Below are 17,625 nucleotides of genomic sequence, written 5' to 3' on the forward strand. Positions count from 1 at the left end.
TTGTGGACTCCCTGGATCACGATCGTCTCTGTAGCTACACGCTGCTACAAATGGTGGAGAATGTGGGCAACCACTGAGGACCTCAACCAGTAGCCCTTTGAGTCACCCACAGATTAATACACCCTGTGGGACCCCTATCTTCCATGGAGGTAAAAAGCTTACAGGGAGAGGAATTCCCAGTAAGGACACCAGCTTACTGGGACCTAGCGATGGGACTAACATCTACCATCACTTAGCGAGACACTTATGAACAGTTTTCTCATGAGAGGGAGTTTTTAAGAGCTGCAAGCAGCTACTCCGCCTGCAAAAAGACCATTAGACAGACTCTTGTCAACTTTCCCAACACATCTACTGCAGCTTATGGACGGTAAAGCCCTGGAGGGTACTTATGGACGGTTATGGACAATTGCATGCAGCATTTCGATGCCCTAGATCTGTGGTCCCCTCTCCTGAGAGTCTTCATGTTTTTCAGTTTCTGTGAAGCTGCCGGTACTTTTCTTTACCCTTTGTTCCTAGGAGCGCGGCAAACAGTGAAAATGCAAGAATGGCTCAGGGTTGCCACCGTCTTCTCTGTCACTTTCTGCCCCTCTGCCACACCATCCCCCCTCTCCCTGAAGTAGGACTGTTATGAATAAGAAATTGCTCACTTCTTAAAGGTTATAGAGTGTTACCTAATGGCCTATTGTTAATCAATTGCCTGTTGTTCACCCTCTGTTAGCTACCTGTTGTTCCTTCCCTTTTAATTACCTGTTGTTCATTCCCTGTTAGAAATCCCTCCCTGTCAGGTTGGGTCTCACCCCTGCTGCTTCCTAGAAAATGGCACCCGGGACTGTGAGGAGGAAGTGACATCGGAGTCAGTATGCAAATGAAGAAACATGCCGAATTCAGCACCAGAAAACCCCTAAAACAGCGAGCCACAATGAAACTGAAGGACTCAAACTACTGCAAAGGGTAAGCAACTAGTTCTAGTGTCTGCAGGAACCTTTTTAATCTCTCACTCTAACCAGCAGAAATGTCGGCTTGAATGAGGACCCCAAGCCACAGCCCAGACTTCGGAATCCTGCCGCTCCCGTGAGGACGGAATCCCCAACTCTGCCTGCGTGCAAAGCAGACACAAAGCTGCATTGGTCCTCCTCCGTGCCACTCCAGGAGTGCCACTCCAGGAAGCAGCAGCGATGTGCACACAACCCGTCGGGCCCCCGCCCGAGCTGGTCACTTATTAATAAAGGCATTTTAAAGGAGCATGATCTCCTGTGCGTTCTTATCCAGACAAGGTTGGAAACCGTCCAGAGCTGATGCAGGAGTGCTACTGTCCTCTTGCCGCCCTGCATCCTCTTTCACACCTGTCTCTTTGCATATCCCACGTTCCCTGTCAGGGAAAGCACTGGCCACGCTATCCTGGGTGCTTCTTCTCAAAATAGCACGACCATGTGGTTTTGAGCTCTCCTCTTTACTGCTGAGTCCTTCTTTTCTGGTCCTGTGCCTGCCCTTCCCCCTCACCTACCTTCCCTCACCTACCTTCCTTCTTCCTGCTGTGCAGTTGCAGCTGGCTCCTCCCCTCCCCCAGCCCCCGGGGCTGTGTGAGGCGTGGCGGGGCTGGTGAGCCCTGAGAGAGGCCAGGCCCCGCTGTGCCTGCAGGAGATGGGAGGCAGAGGCGGCATGGTGGAGCGGGGCGGCCTCGAAAAGGGCAGAGCCCTGCCATGTGCTGCAAGCTGTCCCATGGCTGCTTTCATCCTTCCTTGTTTCACAGTCATCACCATCAGAATACAACAGAGAAACATCTACAACACCAGTACCAAAGCCAAGATCAAACACTAAGGACTGTGCCCCTCATGAAAGAGGAGACCAAGAACAGCGCCCCTTCTGGTGAGAAGAAAAAAAACCAAAGGAGAATGAACTATTAACCCACTAAACAAAAATGTATTCATTTAATTCAGTATCATAATTTCTGTTACTTTATTCTCTGTAATTAAGTCTCAAATGGTTTTCTGTTACTGTTAATTCAGCTTAATTAATGTTCATTTTAGTTTTGTAAACCACTAAATCATATTCCTGAAAATCCCCTTGTTTCAACCAATTTATAAATGGAGGAATTGTGGAGCCTCCCCTTTCTGAGGAAACAACTCTGCTCAGGAGTACCTAACATTTCTCAAAACTCTGTATAGCTAGGCTAGCTAACAAGCTTCAGTTGCCCAAGTCTTTTTCTGGGGATCCTTGTTATGTTCCAAGAGTAATGGATGTCTGTACCAAAAGTAATATTCAGTCTGATCCTCTATATTACAGTATCTTAGCAACAGAAAACTGAGAAGAGCCATGTAAGCCAGAAGTCTGTTAAGAGGTGAGCTTTGGAGAAAGGAAATGCATATCTTCAAGGTTGTTAAAAAATAAGATTTCTAGTCTTAAAGCACAACTGTTCCAGTTTTCAAACAGTAACTACTTGGCTGATTTCTCCATGTCTGCCTTTTCTCCCAGTAATTAAACAGTTAGTAAGGCAAAGTATTTTCAGCAATTCTGCATTACCAAACCTAAAGTAAAATAACTTTTCAATGGGTCTTTTCCTGACCAAGTTCTTTGCTTGCAGAACTTATTTTTCCCTAACAGTTCACCAGCAGAAGAGTAACTTTTTAGCACATAAAAACTCTGAGTTTTTCTTCAAATATTGCAGTATCACAGGCATATTTCAACTCTGGTTGTGGTTTTTCTGGTTGAAACCACAAAATAAACCATGACTATCCCTTAAGAGAAGTGTTAAAACAGCCTTAGAAGTCTAGAAAAACCCACCTAGTAACTATCATTCTCCTATCTTCCACACAGAAAGGCAGTGCTATTTTAAACTGGCAGACCACACAAACTGGTATCTGGCATGTGTTTAAGTTCCCCTGCACAGCTACAGAGTAAATAACCTTCACATTCATTAACCTGCAAGTTCCTTTCTAAATCAATCTCTATCAAACACATCACATAAAATCATTTACATTTGAGACAAGTTGCAATGTTTCAGGAAGGCTGGCTTCCAAAATTTTAAAGATCCCAGTCACAGATGTCAAAACAGCTTCTCCAGATTCTAACAAAGAACTTTAATTCAATTTTGTAGAGATGAGAAGTTTTGCAAAAACCTTCTGTACCCAAGTTCATTTGGCTCAGCCTCTGGAGGCTTGATCTGTTCTAATCACAACTGCCAGAAGGGTGAAACTTTCTTCCATAGAAAGAATAAGACAACCAAGATAAGCAAGTAAGTATAAAAATTCTAATTTCTCACACATTGAACCATAAGAGGCGTATCACATCACTATATACCACAAAAAAGGTTTTACATAGCAACAATGTTTTGTTACTGATTGAATCAAACCTTGTTCACCAAGACGAAGATGGATTCAATAAGAATTTTGATGTAAGGAAAAAAATAACAGCCTTGGCTTGTTACTTAGAGAAATCTGATACAGAAGGGATGCAGAAAAGTTGGGAAGATACAGGCTAATCAGATAGAGGGAAATAGCGCTTAAAAAGACCGATATAACAATGCAGAAACACTATTACAAACAGCTGTAAAGGCTACAGCAGTAGCAGAAGTAGTTTGTATGAGAAAAAAACCTACTTATTTCCTTGTGGTTATGATACAGATATCCCCCAATCTTCCTGCTTGTGACTACCTACAGGGAAACAATAGAAGCACCAAACCTCCAGCATTTTCAAAGCTAACCAATACTCTGTAAAGTTCCCACGTTCTGGAAGACACCATAAAAAACAAAGATAAATGTAACGCAGGACAGGCAGTCTTTACATCTCTCTCATCTCTGCTCCTGACATGTAATCAATTCTCAGCTTCGGGGCTTCTGCTGCTGCTTTCCCCCCAGCCCCCATTTTGATTACAGAAAGCCATCTCCCTTGCTCCACCTTATTTTATACTGAATTTTTCATCAGGTTTTGGGATGTTAACAGAGTGCTCCAAACGCAGAGCTCCAAGAAGTGCTCCATCTTAGTGAAAAATGCTTACTTTGCATTTGGCTTTTCGCAAATATTACAAGGAATATTGTATGTGTAATGTTAGAAAGCTATGCTGTATTAATTCTCTCAAGTAGTGTGTTAAATATAGCTTTAGGTTACAGCATAATGTTAAAACAGAAACTCTGCGATGCAGGATTTTTTACTAGCTCAAGAAAGAGATGAGATAATTAAGAAACTCTTCGCACAGAGATGGCAGTGATGGGGCCCATAAAGAGTTACGGCCCCCTTATCAGAAAAGACAAACATTCTTCCACCTTCTCTCCGTCTTTATGGAACCACCAAGATTAAGGGGAAGAAGTTGACAAAAACCAGAAAAGTTCTTAATTTGCAAGGAATTTATGCATCATGTATGAGACATATGAATATGCAACAGTGTATTGTTTTAAGGGTGATTCCGTTGTTCACAAGGCATGCTTATTTGGCTTAGGTGCCCGAGAGCATCCGGACGTTCGTAATTCTTTGCTTTTTATTGTCTTGCAATTGTCCTAACTCTAAATTTTTATTACTCTAATTGTATTACTGTTTTTGTAACTATTTTATTATTATTAAACTTTTAAAATTTTAAAAGCCAAGTGATTGGCGTTTTTCACAACTTCCATCCCCATCCCCGTTTAGGCGCACACCACCTTTCACCCCGTGGTCATCTGTACCAAAGCGCTTCACCCGACACTGACAGCACTGCACACTTGCAACCTCACACACCCAGTGTGCGGCACCGCCGCTGCTTCAGCGCAACCGTGTCTGAGAGCAGAACGACCCAGACACAAAGCGCTGACCGCGCACATGAACCGTGCCCGCTGCAGCGGCTTTGGGCGTGCCCGAGGAACAGGCGGGGGAGCCCGCGGGGCTCTGCCCACCGCGCGCTCCAGTGCGGGGCCGGGGGCCGCCGCACCGCCTGCGCTGCCCGCCCACTGCGACACGGTTTCTCACGGGAACTCCCGCTCTCCTCAGCCACCGCGCTGCCTACCTGCGTCCCGGCCAGGCCAGGAATGGGAAGGAAGGAAAGGCAGGGAAGGAAGGAGGGAACAGCCACCTCACCTACCCGCGGCGGCCCCGCAGTCCCCCCAGAAGGCGGCGCCGCCGCCGCTGCCCCGCCTCCTCCTCTACCTCTCGCCACTTCCGGGGGCGCCACAAAAGTCTCGGGGAGCTGCTGGGGCCGTGGCTGTGGTTGGTCTGGCCGGGAAACTGTGGCCCCCGCGACGGGCCTTGCCGGTACCTCTGCTGGAGCAGGTGCGTGCCTGCGGCACGGCGGATGTTCCCGGGTGTGCCCGACGGGCCGAGAGGGCGGCGGGTGCCGGTGCCGGGAAGCAAAAAGTTCGCGTTGGCGTCGCCTCGTGCATGCGCGGGGTGTGAGGCCCAGGGGACGGTCACTGGCGACCGCCGCTCCCGGCATGCCCTGCGCGGGCGCGATGCACTTTGGGATGTGTAGTGCTGTGGGCGGGAGGGAGGATGCGGAGGCGCATTCCCGAGAGGAATCAGTGGAATTCTGAATGGCGGCTGACGATACCGCGGGCGGCAAGACGCGACTTCGCATGCCTACACACTCAGTCTCATAGGCGCCTGCTCAGCCCTCTGTCGCACTTGCAAAATCAGGAGGAATGCAGGCGAGTCTGTTAGTCTGAATTACACATTTTTGGAAGCACCTGGGTTAGAAAAGCGGTGTTTTGAAGCTGTGTGCTGGAGACAGCCTGTAAAGAGGGGGATTTCTTACATGAACGTACACAGATACGGCAAGGGGGAATGCATTCAAAGAAAGAGAGCAAGTTTAGACCAGATATTAGGAAAAAAATCTTTACTGAGAGGATGGTGAGGCACTAGAACAGGTTGCCCAGAAAAGCTGCGTCTGTCCCATTCTGGAAGTGTTCGAACCCAAGTGGGTTTGGAGCTCTGAGGAATCTCATCTTTTGGAAGGTGTCCCCGAACCTGGCAGCAGTTTGGAAGTTGATGATCTTTAAAATCCATCCCAACCCAAACCATTGTGTGACTATGATTCAGGGCTCCACAGGCAATTCCTGTTTCTTGTAGGAACAGCAGTCAGAAGTAGGGGAATTTGTCAAAAGCTGGACTAAAATAATAGTTTTGCAGTTAGGATTGTTGTTTGTCTGTAGGAGAAAAAGGGCATTAAAGGATGAAATACCTTAGTTTTAATGGGTGGGACTATTTTGGCTAAGCCAATAAAACTAAAGACCACTGGTTATATGAAAGTTTCATTCTCTCTGCTAAAATACGTTCTTGTGTATACTTTTTGAGCTTCTAAGGTACTAAAAAATGGGTAGCTGATTTTATGTCTTTGATTTTTAGACTACCAGATGCATTATGAGTACTGAGAGACATAGCATATGAATTATCTGAATAAATAAGAAAACCAGAAGATTTCATAAATTGTTCTTTTCAGGGTGTTTTATCTGGCATTTTTTAGGAGTAGGCCAAACAAAGTAAATTAGGTGGTGGGGGAAAAGATTAGTAGGGGCACAAGAAATTAAATACCCAGGAAGGAAGCTCATATTGGGCAGCAATCCAGCAGACTTAAGTACTTAACAGTTTGCTCGATCAGGATAATACTAGATTAATGTATGTGGGTGCTACATAGCGCATTCTTTCCTCATTGGCTTACCTAAGCTCTTTAAAATGCTTATAACAGAAACTGCCATTGCAGAAATGTGGATAGCACGTCTGCTTAGCAGAAGTGTATGCTGTGGTCCTGCTTAGAAGTATTTTGTTGCTGTGCAACTTCATTTTATTGAAATGGGCAGTTTTGGGCTCCATGGAAAATATTTGCTGGTTCAGACAAGTTTCAAAAGTACTGGAAGAATAAAGATTGTTCTGTAAGATCTTTTCTTCCCATATGTGAAAGTGTGTGTCAAGCCAAAAGAATCCATCATCCCTGTAGTTAAGTGACAGGTCATACTGGGCTAGTTTTGACTTCAGGTAACTTAAGTGCAGGACTAGCCTTGAGGAGGCCCCTGGGTAGAACTTGAATGTGTGCCCCTGGCAGATGGGATATTTTAATTGCCCTTCACCAATGTTTTTTTACTGTCAGAAATACTAGTTAATTGACTTCTTTTAAAAACAGAAAAATTAATTTACTTAGTGGTAGCCTCACCTCCTTTTCTGCTGTTAGTTATCCAATTTACCAGCTCAGTGGGTTGGTTTAGCATTTGCTGTCAGATATAAATTTACAGGAAACTGCTGTGTCAGAACAGTCCTGTGTTCTGGCTCCTCTCCTTCCCTCTTCTGAAACACCGTCTTTCTTCACAGGTGAGATGTGCTGTTGGGAAGTACATCTGTGTTAGTTCAGGTATGAAAATTTTACTTTAAAGCACTAATGCTGTATGACGAGAAACTTGGCTTGTTTTGAAAACCAGCTCTATGTTGTATAAAATGAAGTATTCAATGAGGCAAAAGTCTTGTCACATTTTGAATGGAAAGGTCCTGTCATGCATTTGCCATTGCTAACAGCAGTGCTTAGCTCAGGGTGCAGGTTCCAAAAATAACATATAGCATTTTATTTTCTGGGAGGAAAGGATGAAATGAAAGCAGGCATAACCACTCTTAAGAGGTCTTTACCTCCTTCCCACCACCGGCATAGTAAAGGTAGGTCAGAATCTATAAATTGAAAAATAGACATCTTGTTCTAGATATTTTGTTTTCAAATAGCATCCCCACATGATGAGATGATGTGCATTCCAGAGTGACTGGATACTGTCACTTCCCCATAATTATAAGCCACTTAGCACATATGGCAGACAAGCTAATTACTCTTTTTAGCAGGCTACATAATGTCACAGTCTGGCACTGGAACAGTGCCAGAAATAAATTTATTTAATGCTGTGGGTAAGAAATAGATTTACTTAATGCTGTGGATAACCAGTATTCACTATGAAATTATGGCATGGCAGACCCCAAGCTTGATCCTGCTCCTGCAGACATTGATGAGAGCAGGATTAAACTGCTGCCTCATCTATGCTGCTGGAAAAATTTTGGAAAAAAACCAAACCACTCAAATGATGTAGAGGCTGCATGAATAATCCTGCCTGTGAAAATTTCAATTTTCATTATTACATAATTATTTTGATGCTATTCTTGCTAAACCCAAACAGGTTCTGTATCAGTGGCTCAATTTACAAATGACATTATTGCTTATTAATGTATCAGGAAAGTCAGCTTGTGTCAAGGAACAAATTGTTACCTCGCATGCAGTCTGGTTTGGAATTTCAAAATCTAATTGTGTGACTAATTAGTGAAAAAATAAATTTCCATTCGTTTTTCTTTGGGAAGTTGTTTTTTTTCCTCTTTGCCTATGTAGCTTTTTGTCAGCTAAGATGGATCTTTGGACAATCTCAAGCACAACTGAATTTGAGAGGTATCCAAGAATGAGAAGAACAATATTTTTCTCTCTGATGCCATTTCCTTTCCCTGTCCAATGAGTGTAGTAGAAATTTTAAAATATACTTAGACAAAATCAATTCTGCCTAGAATAAAATTAGTGTTTCAGGCAGTGCTCTTTGTTGCTAAAGCTGAATGTCGATGTGTATAGTGGGTGGTGCAACCTCTTCTTAGGGGCTACATAATAAGGATGCCTCTGAGCTACAAAGAAATCAGTAAAAACTTGGCAATGTGCTTCTCTGACAATTTATCTAATAAATTCTGTCCATTTTTTCAGATTGGCAATGGTTCGTAGTGGAAAAAGTGGTGGGCTCCATCTGAAGCAGATTGCATACTACAAGCGAACAGGGGAATATCATCCCACAACATTATCAAGTGAAAGAAGTGGAATCAGGAGAGCTGCCAAAAAATTTGTTTTCAAGGGTAAAATTTTTTCTCTCAAATTATGCTAAAAATAGATATTAAGGTGAAGATCTGTTAATATGAATAAAAAGTGAGATCTTGCTCTGCACATTCTGTGATTTTAATAAGCATTCTCTATGACACAAATGCTGTGCAAATCCCTGGTTAATATATAACAGTATGTTTGTAGAAATGGAAGTTCAATCTGCTTTAGTCCATTCCAGGACAGGTTTATTTATCTATATAAAAGCCAAACCTTATTTTATATATATTTTTTTATACTGTAGAAATATGTAGTCATTGCAATCCATAATTGAAGGGATTACAGAAAGGGAAACAGATCTGCAGCTAGAGACAAGGAATGCTCCATCCAGTTTGGGGGATGACTGGCAGAAGTACAAGGACAATTTTGCCATCAGTCACCTGAGAGCCTGCAGGCCCTTCCCGACTTTATTGCAGCCCTGGGAGGTATATGAGCCTTCATGAGCCATTGTAGTCTGCTGTGCTGTCTCAATCCCATTGAAACTGCCAGTGTTGTGTAGAGAGAAGGTAGGGAGGAGTTAAATCCTTGACTATCCCTGTCAGGTTGCTGGCAGGCACCCAACAGCTTCGCAAGCAATGTTTTCAACACTCCTACCTCCCCTTTTCAACCCCACTGTTAGTTTGTGTTTCAGTCAGATTTCCTATGGGAATGCTGTTTGTATTCTGACTTGCCTTTGTAACTTCTTGTGTCCAGATAATAAACATAGCTGACCTAATGGCTCTTTGGAGGACATAATTAAAATGTTTGTAAACAAAAAGATATGTTTACAAAAGTGAACTTTATTACACTAAATTCTATTCTGAGTCATGCTTAGTAGTTTAGGAAACTAAACAGAAGACAAAGCACTTGCTTATAATTTGCTGGTACTTCTTTCAGAGAACAAGTTGTTCTATGTTGGAAAAGACAGAAAACAAATGCGCCTGGTAATTGTTTCAGATGAAGAGAAGAAAAAGGTCCTCGAGAAATGCCACAAAAATGCTGCTGGCACTCATCATGGTATATCAAGGACACTGACTTTAGTGGAGTCTAATTACTACTGGACCTCTGTAACAAATGATGTCAAGCATTGGGTATGGCTTCATAGCTACAGGATACTTTATGTAGTCTGTTACAAGTGTTTGGTAATCCTATGAACTTTGGTACAGCAAGTGCTCAGGCTGTTTCACAAGGAGGAAATGTAAGCTTGCAATCACACTGCACCTGGTCATCTTGGCAATGCATGGTGTTTCTTTTTACTCTTCTACTACTTTTTACTCTTTTACTAGCTTGCACACCACTATGGTGTGGAGCCATAATCTCTTTTGGTAGGCAGCGCACATCTGGTCCCTGAGAGAGATTTCTTGTGCAGTCACTGTCACATATCTTTGTTAGAATGCAATGTACCATCATAAGGATGTGTGACCAGAGTAGCTGCTAGCAGATAAGAACATGAAAATGGTGTCTCTGCTTTACAATAAGTTGTGGGTGCTCTGTCCCGTAGGTTAAGTTGTTGTGCATGGAAGATAATGTATACTTCCAGTATTTTTCAGCCACAGCATACATAGATGAACCAAAAGGAGAATGATTAGGACTTCCTTTCACTCCCAGTTGCTTCTTACTTCCTTTATTATTTACAGATAGTAATGGATTTTAAAATTTGTACTGTGGACTTGAAAGAGCACAGTGCTTTCAGAATGAAGAGAATTCAGGTATGAGTTCTTTTACATGTCCCTCTCCTGGCCTTCAGTATCATTTGGTTTTATTTTAGTTTTATGCTGTTTCTGAAAAATCTAAGTGAAAAAAATTGTAAGAAAAGTGATAAATTTGTTTTGCATTGCCTGGTTTGGAGACCAGACACTAGATAGTGGAGATCTATGATTCTGGTGGTTGTCATCACCTCACCATCACTTTTCATTGATAACACCTTCCCTGATGTCTTCTCTAGGTGCACGCCTGCCAGCATTGCCAGATGGCAAAGAACATAGCCACCAGAGTGCCCAAAATACACCCTATCAAAGCAGAGGACCCATGGACAGCAGTCACTATAGAGCTAATGGGACCTTTCAGTGTTACCAATAGAAGTCACAAATACATCATAATTATGACAGATTTGTTTACAAGATGGACTGTTATCTTACCACTGTATGACACTTCAGCAGCTGAAATTGCTAAGGCAATCATAAACGTGTTTTTCTTATATGGGCCACCTCAAAAGATGCCTATTGATCAGGGGAAGGAGCTTGTTTATCAGGTAATTATTTACTTAGCTGGTTAATAACTTTTTTTGGTTGCTTTTTGTCCTCAAGAAAAATACATTTTCCCATGTATTAGATTTGAATTTTAGATTTTTTTTGAAAAATACTTTAGTATTTTTTTCTTTAATTGAAAAAGTAAAGGTGTTTGCACAGTACAAAAAATGTCAAACCAATTATTTGCAATTGTAATGCTATGCAATGTTTCCCAGGACTTTATTCATTGTAAAAAGAGCAAAGTAAAATTATTTCCTGGCAGTCATAGTGCAGGTTTTGTCACTCACTTGGATTGGCATAAATTTGTACACTGCGTTCTGATGTATGTCATTCATCCATATTGCCCAGTATAGCAGTAGCTAAGGGTATTTTTGTTGTTGGCTTATAGTGATTATGAAAGACTTGACACACTGTTCCTCTAAAAGGTGATGAAATCATCAGATTGTGACAAGGAGGTAATGACAGATCGAGTTAAGTGGCAAAAATATGGTTAGGAACCATCAATCACTGGCTCCTAAGCCCTACTTAATGCTGTAGCTCTCATTCAGAGTCCTGGTGTGTTCTGTGCCAATACGTATGTAAGATTTTTCCTAGTCACCATCATATTAACCAAAAGGGTGGTAATCTGAGGTTTTTACTTGAAATGGGATACAAAACAGGAGAAATGTTCACTAATTGTGTTTTTCTTCTTTTGAAGATAAATGAAGAACTGTTTGCACTGTTTGGAATGAAGCAAATTGTATTGTCTTATCCTCAGACGCATTGTATAAATGAAAGAATGTCCAAGACAATCAAAACTTTCCTTAACAAGTATTGTATGGACCATCCAAATGATTGGGATGAACATTTATCTGCTATAGCCTATGCTTTCAATTTGACAAATTTGGTATGTGAAAATTATTTTTCTTTTGACTGAAGTCCTCCAAAATGTCAGCAAAGCTGTATGCTAAATTTGCTTGCTTTTGGTTCCCATATAAATAGGAGCCAGATCAAAACACCCCATATTTCCAAATGTTCAACCGTAACCCACGTGTTGTTGAGCCCATGAATATATGTGTGGAAGGAGAATACAGTAGTTTTGCCAAAATATTTGAAGCAACTAAAAAACTCAGTCAAGTACTGGAAAAAGACAAAGCCTCAGGTTGCCAGGTAAATGTTATGTATTTGAATTTTACTAGTAAGAAGACTGAAGATAAAGATGAAAAAGTCTGAGGCATAAAGTATAACTAACCTTTTGAAATAATGTGGGGGTTTGAGTGTTGGTTTTTAGCTTGTTTTCCTTCCTCTGTGATCCCTTAATTTCAATGTAACACATGTATTTGGAGGGAGTGATGTTAAAAGAGACTTATTTTTAGAAGTTTATTATGTCTGACTTAGAGGGCAGAACAGAGAAGTTGAAAACTATTGCCTATGGAGTAGTGATTTATGAAGATAAAAGCAATTTCTTTATCACTTGTCAGTCCCACATAATTGCAAACTGCACACATCTAAAACCACTCAATGTCATGCTTAAGCACTGTTAACCAATGCTATGAAATTGCATGATTACTTTTGGAAAAAAAAAAAAAGTAATTCACATTTTTCTTTCTGTAGGCAGATAAAAAAACTTCAGATGAACAAAAAATCAGAACCAAAATCACAGTCAAAAGGAAGTCAAAACAATTAAATACCCTTGAACTTAAAGTTGGTCATGAAGTCCTCAGGCAAAGAAAAAACTGGTGGAAAGATGGTCGTTTCCAGTCGGAATGGATTGGTCCTTGTGTCATAGATTACATCACAGAAAATGGCTATGCAATATTAAGAGATTCCACAGGATCCAGGCTGAAAAGACCAATCAAGATGTCTCACCTCAAGCCATATATAAGAGGGTCCAGTGAAAAAGGTGTATATAATTGTTTATAAATTTGTATTTTTATATATGTAAGAAGAGTTGGATTTTTTGTTTTGTTTTTTTTAACTTCTCTGTTGTGGTGTTAAGTTACTAGAATGAAAACCAGTGGGAATTATGTTAGCACACACAATAATGTAATAGCTAAGTAAGGAGAATAGTGAGTGTGAGTGACATCAAACTATGCAGAGCATGGAACAGAGCTCATGAATAATGTTCAAAGTATTTTTAGAAATAGCCTCTATTAAAGTTGCTTCTAATCACTGGCTTGGATCTATTCATGCTGGCTGATAGAAGTTTAAGCAGGCTGACTGGTATTCAAGGAGCGTTTTCTGATTCTGTTTCTATTTTGGTGTAGGCAGAATTCACATTAACTTTGCTTGTGCAATGGAAACTGTTTTTTTACAACATTGGAGTGTCTTGTAAAGCCTTAAAATAGAAAGACTACATCAGGGAACTGATTTTGGAATAGTTTATTTTAAATTGTCCTATTAAAGAAGTCATCATTTCTCTTACCAAAGTAAATAGAATTGCCATGCTCTGTGGTAGGGTGGTTAGAAATTTCCAGAGGTTTGGATTACCAACTTCTGCTCTTTGTCTTACATATTCAGCATGCCCTTTTGCAAATCAAACAGTGGCAGCTGTTTCTTTTCTGCTCATGCTGTCTTTGAGTCACCAGAGGCATTTCCAAAAAAATTAAATACTTAGTATACAGAAGACTTCTGTCACAGAGCAAGCTGCTTTTTACTTCAGAGTTCTTGAAGAGTAGAGCAATTCCCACACTATTGGCACATGTGATCAAACTTTGTTTCTTGTAAATAGATAAACTACATTGAGATGGTAATTTCGTCCATCACCTCTTAAAGCTGAGAGATTGGCAAAGCTGAAACTAATTCTAGAATTTCATGTAACAAGCTGAAATATTTATGTCAGTCATCAATTATGGATTTTGCAACTAAGATACTGATTTCATGTCATGTCAGGAGGCCTCTACTTTTTTTGGACAATCACTCTGTGCCTCCTGATTCCTCATTAAACTGCTGATAGATGAGGAGGAAGTCACACATGTATCAAGCATGTAGATAATGAGCAGCTATTAGAATAACTTTTGGTAAATTGTGTCACTGTACAAAAACGTGAAAGTAGTGATCTTTGGAGTATTAGAACCTAATATGTTTACTGCTGAATACTGTAGAAGCAGTGTGTAAACGTAGAATTCCCTTTTTCAAGAAGTGACTGTCTTGGTCTTGGCTGGGATAGATTTTGGTTGTTTGGGTGTTTCTTACTTTACTTACTTTTTAAACTTTTTATGGTTTGAGGAAAGCCTGTTGTGTGTTGAACTAAGATTTCCCAGCGAGAGCATGAAGAAACCACATTTATCTGTGTGCATGCACAAAATGAAAGAATCTGCATATCCATTTATTCAAGCTAGTAGTTGTATTCAAGCATTAGTTCAGTAGATGACTGAGATAGGCATCAAGCTAATCATTGATTTAGGAAAGAAAAGTTCTAAATGTGGATCATCACAGGGGTTATTTTGTGGATGTAACAAACATTTGATGTTTGATGCCAAACATTTGATCCTCAGTGAAATTGGAAAATTCACATAATCAGTTTGCTGTCACTCAAACATTCTTGTCCTCTTTTGTAAATTGTTTTGAAAAGTAAGTTAGCACCTCAGTAACATTTCAAGTATGGCTTCAGAAATCTGACCTAATGGCTACTTTCCTTTTACAGGCAACCATTACATTCTACAAGGTGTCGTAGTTTTTGACCATGACTATATTGGCTTATCTGAAAGATCTAATAATTCAAGTCAAGCAGACTCTGTTGCTGAAAAAGAAATAAATGCCTACAAAAGAGATATCATGTCTGCTGTACAGATTCCACCTGCAGCCTGCAAAGACCAAGAATCAGCAGATGGCAAACATGAGTCTGAGCTGAGAGAAGAGCATTGCACTGAACCAAACACTGCAAAGCCAGAGCAATGGCCTTCACCTTCTTGGACCCTTCAGAAAAAGACAGAGGACACTTAAGCATAGTCTTCTATCACATTTCCTTGCCAAGCAGTTTGAAACGACTGTGGCAAACTGAAAAAAAAAAATTAACAGCTCCAACTTCGTTAGCCCAATCCACTTTCCTCCTTTATGAATCTAAGAGTATTTGGAGGTATCTAATTTGTCTGGGTGTTAAGAAAAAGCACTAGTAAAAGTACATATTCTGATCATGCATTTAAATTCCAGATTTTGTTGGTAGAATGGCAATGTAGCCATGCCTTACTGTTATCCTCTCAGGACACAATGCATCATTTCACTTGTAAGGACCTTTTCCATTTAACCCTTGGCTGACTCATTCCTAATGTGCACTGTGAGATGAATTAAACCTAAGCAAGTTGGTGTAAATTTTCCCTCCCTACAGAGAAGCTCATGTCTTCCTTTTCCTGTTATATAACAGTTTTCTATTCATTCTGGGAAGCTGCTGCATCATACTTGTACAACTTTTAATTTCTAATCTAATCCAATTAAGATCTCACAAAACAATAAAACTGCCAGAATAAAATTACATGTAGTGTTCTGTGCATGAAACAATGAGGGCTTCAGCTGTTCCCTGCTCATCAAAAGTCTACTAGTGTAGGCACTTTTAATATCTCAGGCATGTGAAAAAATCTTGAGAGCATTTAATATCAATATGTGCATTTTCCACAAACATCTGGTTTCTCCATTACAGTTACCTCTTCACTGAGCCTGTGCATGTTGGGAGATTTTCCATGGACAGTGGGCTCTGAAAGGTGAAGCAGTGTTATTAACTTATTGTCTGATTTCCTTGACTAACTTGTTATTGGTCTGGACTTCCTGTTGAGAAGACTGTTTCTCAAAGTCAGCAGCACAGGAATTTTTTGACATGGAAAACTGATGAGTGGAAGTCAATTTTTGTTGTTTTGGGGTGGTTTTTTTTGGTTTTTTTTTGGGGGGGGTGGGTTTTGGGTTTTTTGGGCCTTTTTTCTTTGTAGGGGATTGACTTAAAGAAAACCAGCAGAAAAGTGAATTGAGGAATTCAGCAACTTATGGATGATGCTATGGAGGATTTGCTTATCTTGCTGTCTGAATTTGTGTGTTCCTTCTAATTTCTGCTCCTGAATGTCATGTGACTTCTCACACAGGAGGAAGAAAGTACTATTTATTAGGAGTTTTCATTTCATTTTAGGCAGTTAGATGTGGCTGATTAGGTACCTACCTCCTACAGAGACTTACATGTGCAGTACAGTATGTCTTTAATATGCATCTGTGTGAGAAAAGAGCTAAGCACCATGACAGAATCCCATCTTAAACTTCAAATGAAAAATAATTAATACTCAAACTATTTTGTGTCTTCTGAAACTGCAGTCCTACAGATACAATTTTTCTCCACCAAGACTTCAGAAAGAGTCTTTCTGAGTACATTGTACGTGTGCATACACATGGAATAAATATTTATTTCTATATATCATCCTTTTGAAGAAAACATTACTGTCAGGGATAAAACTGGAGAGTAAGGCATTGTTTTAAGACTCATTTCTGCTTTAGTAGCTGCAAAAGAGAACCAGCCTCTCTTATTCTTTTCTTACTCCAAGTGAACAGTTCCTGAATTGTGCACAGTACAGAGCTGTTTTCTGCAATAGCTCTGGAGTAACACAAGTGCTGTAGAGTTGTTAGAGCTACAATGAAGAGAAAGAAAATGCTGCAGTGAGAGAGTAATTGGGAAAACACAGAAACATTTAACATACTGTGTACATTTAACATACTGCTGATCGCTCAGGCTTCCTGGTAATTTTTATCTACTGTATTAACAAGCAGGCATTAGTGACTTTACCAGTGCACTGAAATGTGGCCTTCTGTGCATGGGGAAGGTTCACTGAAATAAAATATAGGGTTTTCAAACTATTGACATGAAGAACATCACTGGAAAATGGAAAAGAAACACTGTTTGGTGAAAACTGACACAAGGAAGCAAGATTTAGCAATGTCTTCAATAAAAGGGTACTCTTCTGCCCCTATTAGAAGACCTGCTGGCTTGCTGTTTATCTTGGTAACAAAACTATGTAGAAATTTTGAATGAAAAGCAGCGCACCAAAACCTCTAATTTGAAGAGGAAGGCTCTTCCAGATAGAAGTAACTAAACAGTAAACTGAATTTTAAAGCATTTGATTCTAGAGCAGTTAATCCTGAGAGACCCATTCCCTGGTCAGTTCTCCTTTCAGCTTGTGTGTAGATGAAGGGATCTGCAGCAACTTTGCTGCACTGGTAGCAGAAGTAGGTGTGCCAGTAAACAATAACTGTTGTAGGAAATACAGCATGTCCCCAGTGCCAGGCAGTGCTGCCCTGTTACAGACTACTAGTGAAGTGATGAGCAGATCACTTGGATACAAGTTTCTATAATTCTGTATTACCACATACTACTCATTACTCACATGGGTAAGCCCTTTTTTGGGTGCTTGAGAAGCATCTCAAAACTCATCAGCAGAACTGAAGCATTCAGAGCTGCAGATGGTGGCAAGAATTGATGCCTTGAATATGTAAAGTGATATCCAAGTAAGTGGGTTAAAAGGGAATAAATCAGATTTCACAAATTCAGTATCTAAACTTAGTTGATTATTCTTGGCAATTGATGCCTTTAATTTCCTTATGCCTCACTTC

The 17,625-nt window shown here is 40.6% G+C and overlaps 1 protein-coding gene across 4 annotated transcripts; it reads left to right on the top strand.

Annotated features, from left to right (window-relative positions):
- The first annotated feature begins 5,122 nt into the window (after positions 1-5,122).
- Positions 5,123-15,512, top strand: GIN1 (gypsy retrotransposon integrase 1). 4 transcript variants are annotated; one of them, XM_068177139.1, is made up of 8 exons: positions 5,123-5,235; positions 8,669-8,814; positions 9,713-9,906; positions 10,761-11,066; positions 11,762-11,950; positions 12,046-12,213; positions 12,658-12,946; positions 14,690-15,512. In XM_068177139.1, exons 2-8 carry the CDS (start codon positions 8,676-8,678, stop codon positions 14,986-14,988), a joined length of 1,584 nt encoding a protein of 527 aa, XP_068033240.1. In that variant the 5' UTR covers positions 5,123-5,235; positions 8,669-8,675; the 3' UTR covers positions 14,989-15,512. The 4 variants fall into 4 exon arrangements, with proteins under 4 accessions (XP_068033240.1, XP_068033242.1, XP_068033241.1 ...); XM_068177140.1 differs by lacking the exon at positions 5,123-5,235 and adding an exon at positions 7,321-7,599 and having other exon boundaries at positions 11,822-11,950; XM_068177138.1 differs by lacking the exon at positions 5,123-5,235 and adding an exon at positions 7,329-7,599.
- The last annotated feature ends 2,113 nt before the right edge of the window (positions 15,513-17,625 follow it).

This window comes from Anomalospiza imberbis, chromosome Z (genome assembly GCF_031753505.1).
Source record: "Anomalospiza imberbis isolate Cuckoo-Finch-1a 21T00152 chromosome Z, ASM3175350v1, whole genome shotgun sequence".
Lineage (NCBI taxonomy): Eukaryota > Metazoa > Chordata > Aves > Passeriformes > Viduidae > Anomalospiza > Anomalospiza imberbis.

Excerpts from the sequence above, each read along its gene's own strand:
- GIN1 (XM_068177139.1), top strand. The coding sequence starts at position 8,676 with ATGGTTCGTAGTGGAAAAAGTGGTGGGCTCCATCTGAAGCAGATTGCA. Across the intron at positions 8,815-9,712 it reads CAAAAAATTTGTTTTCAAGG|AGAACAAGTTGTTCTATGTT; the intron begins GTAAAATTTTTT and ends TACTTCTTTCAG. Across the intron at positions 11,067-11,761 it reads GGAAGGAGCTTGTTTATCAG|ATAAATGAAGAACTGTTTGC; the intron begins GTAATTATTTAC and ends CTTCTTTTGAAG.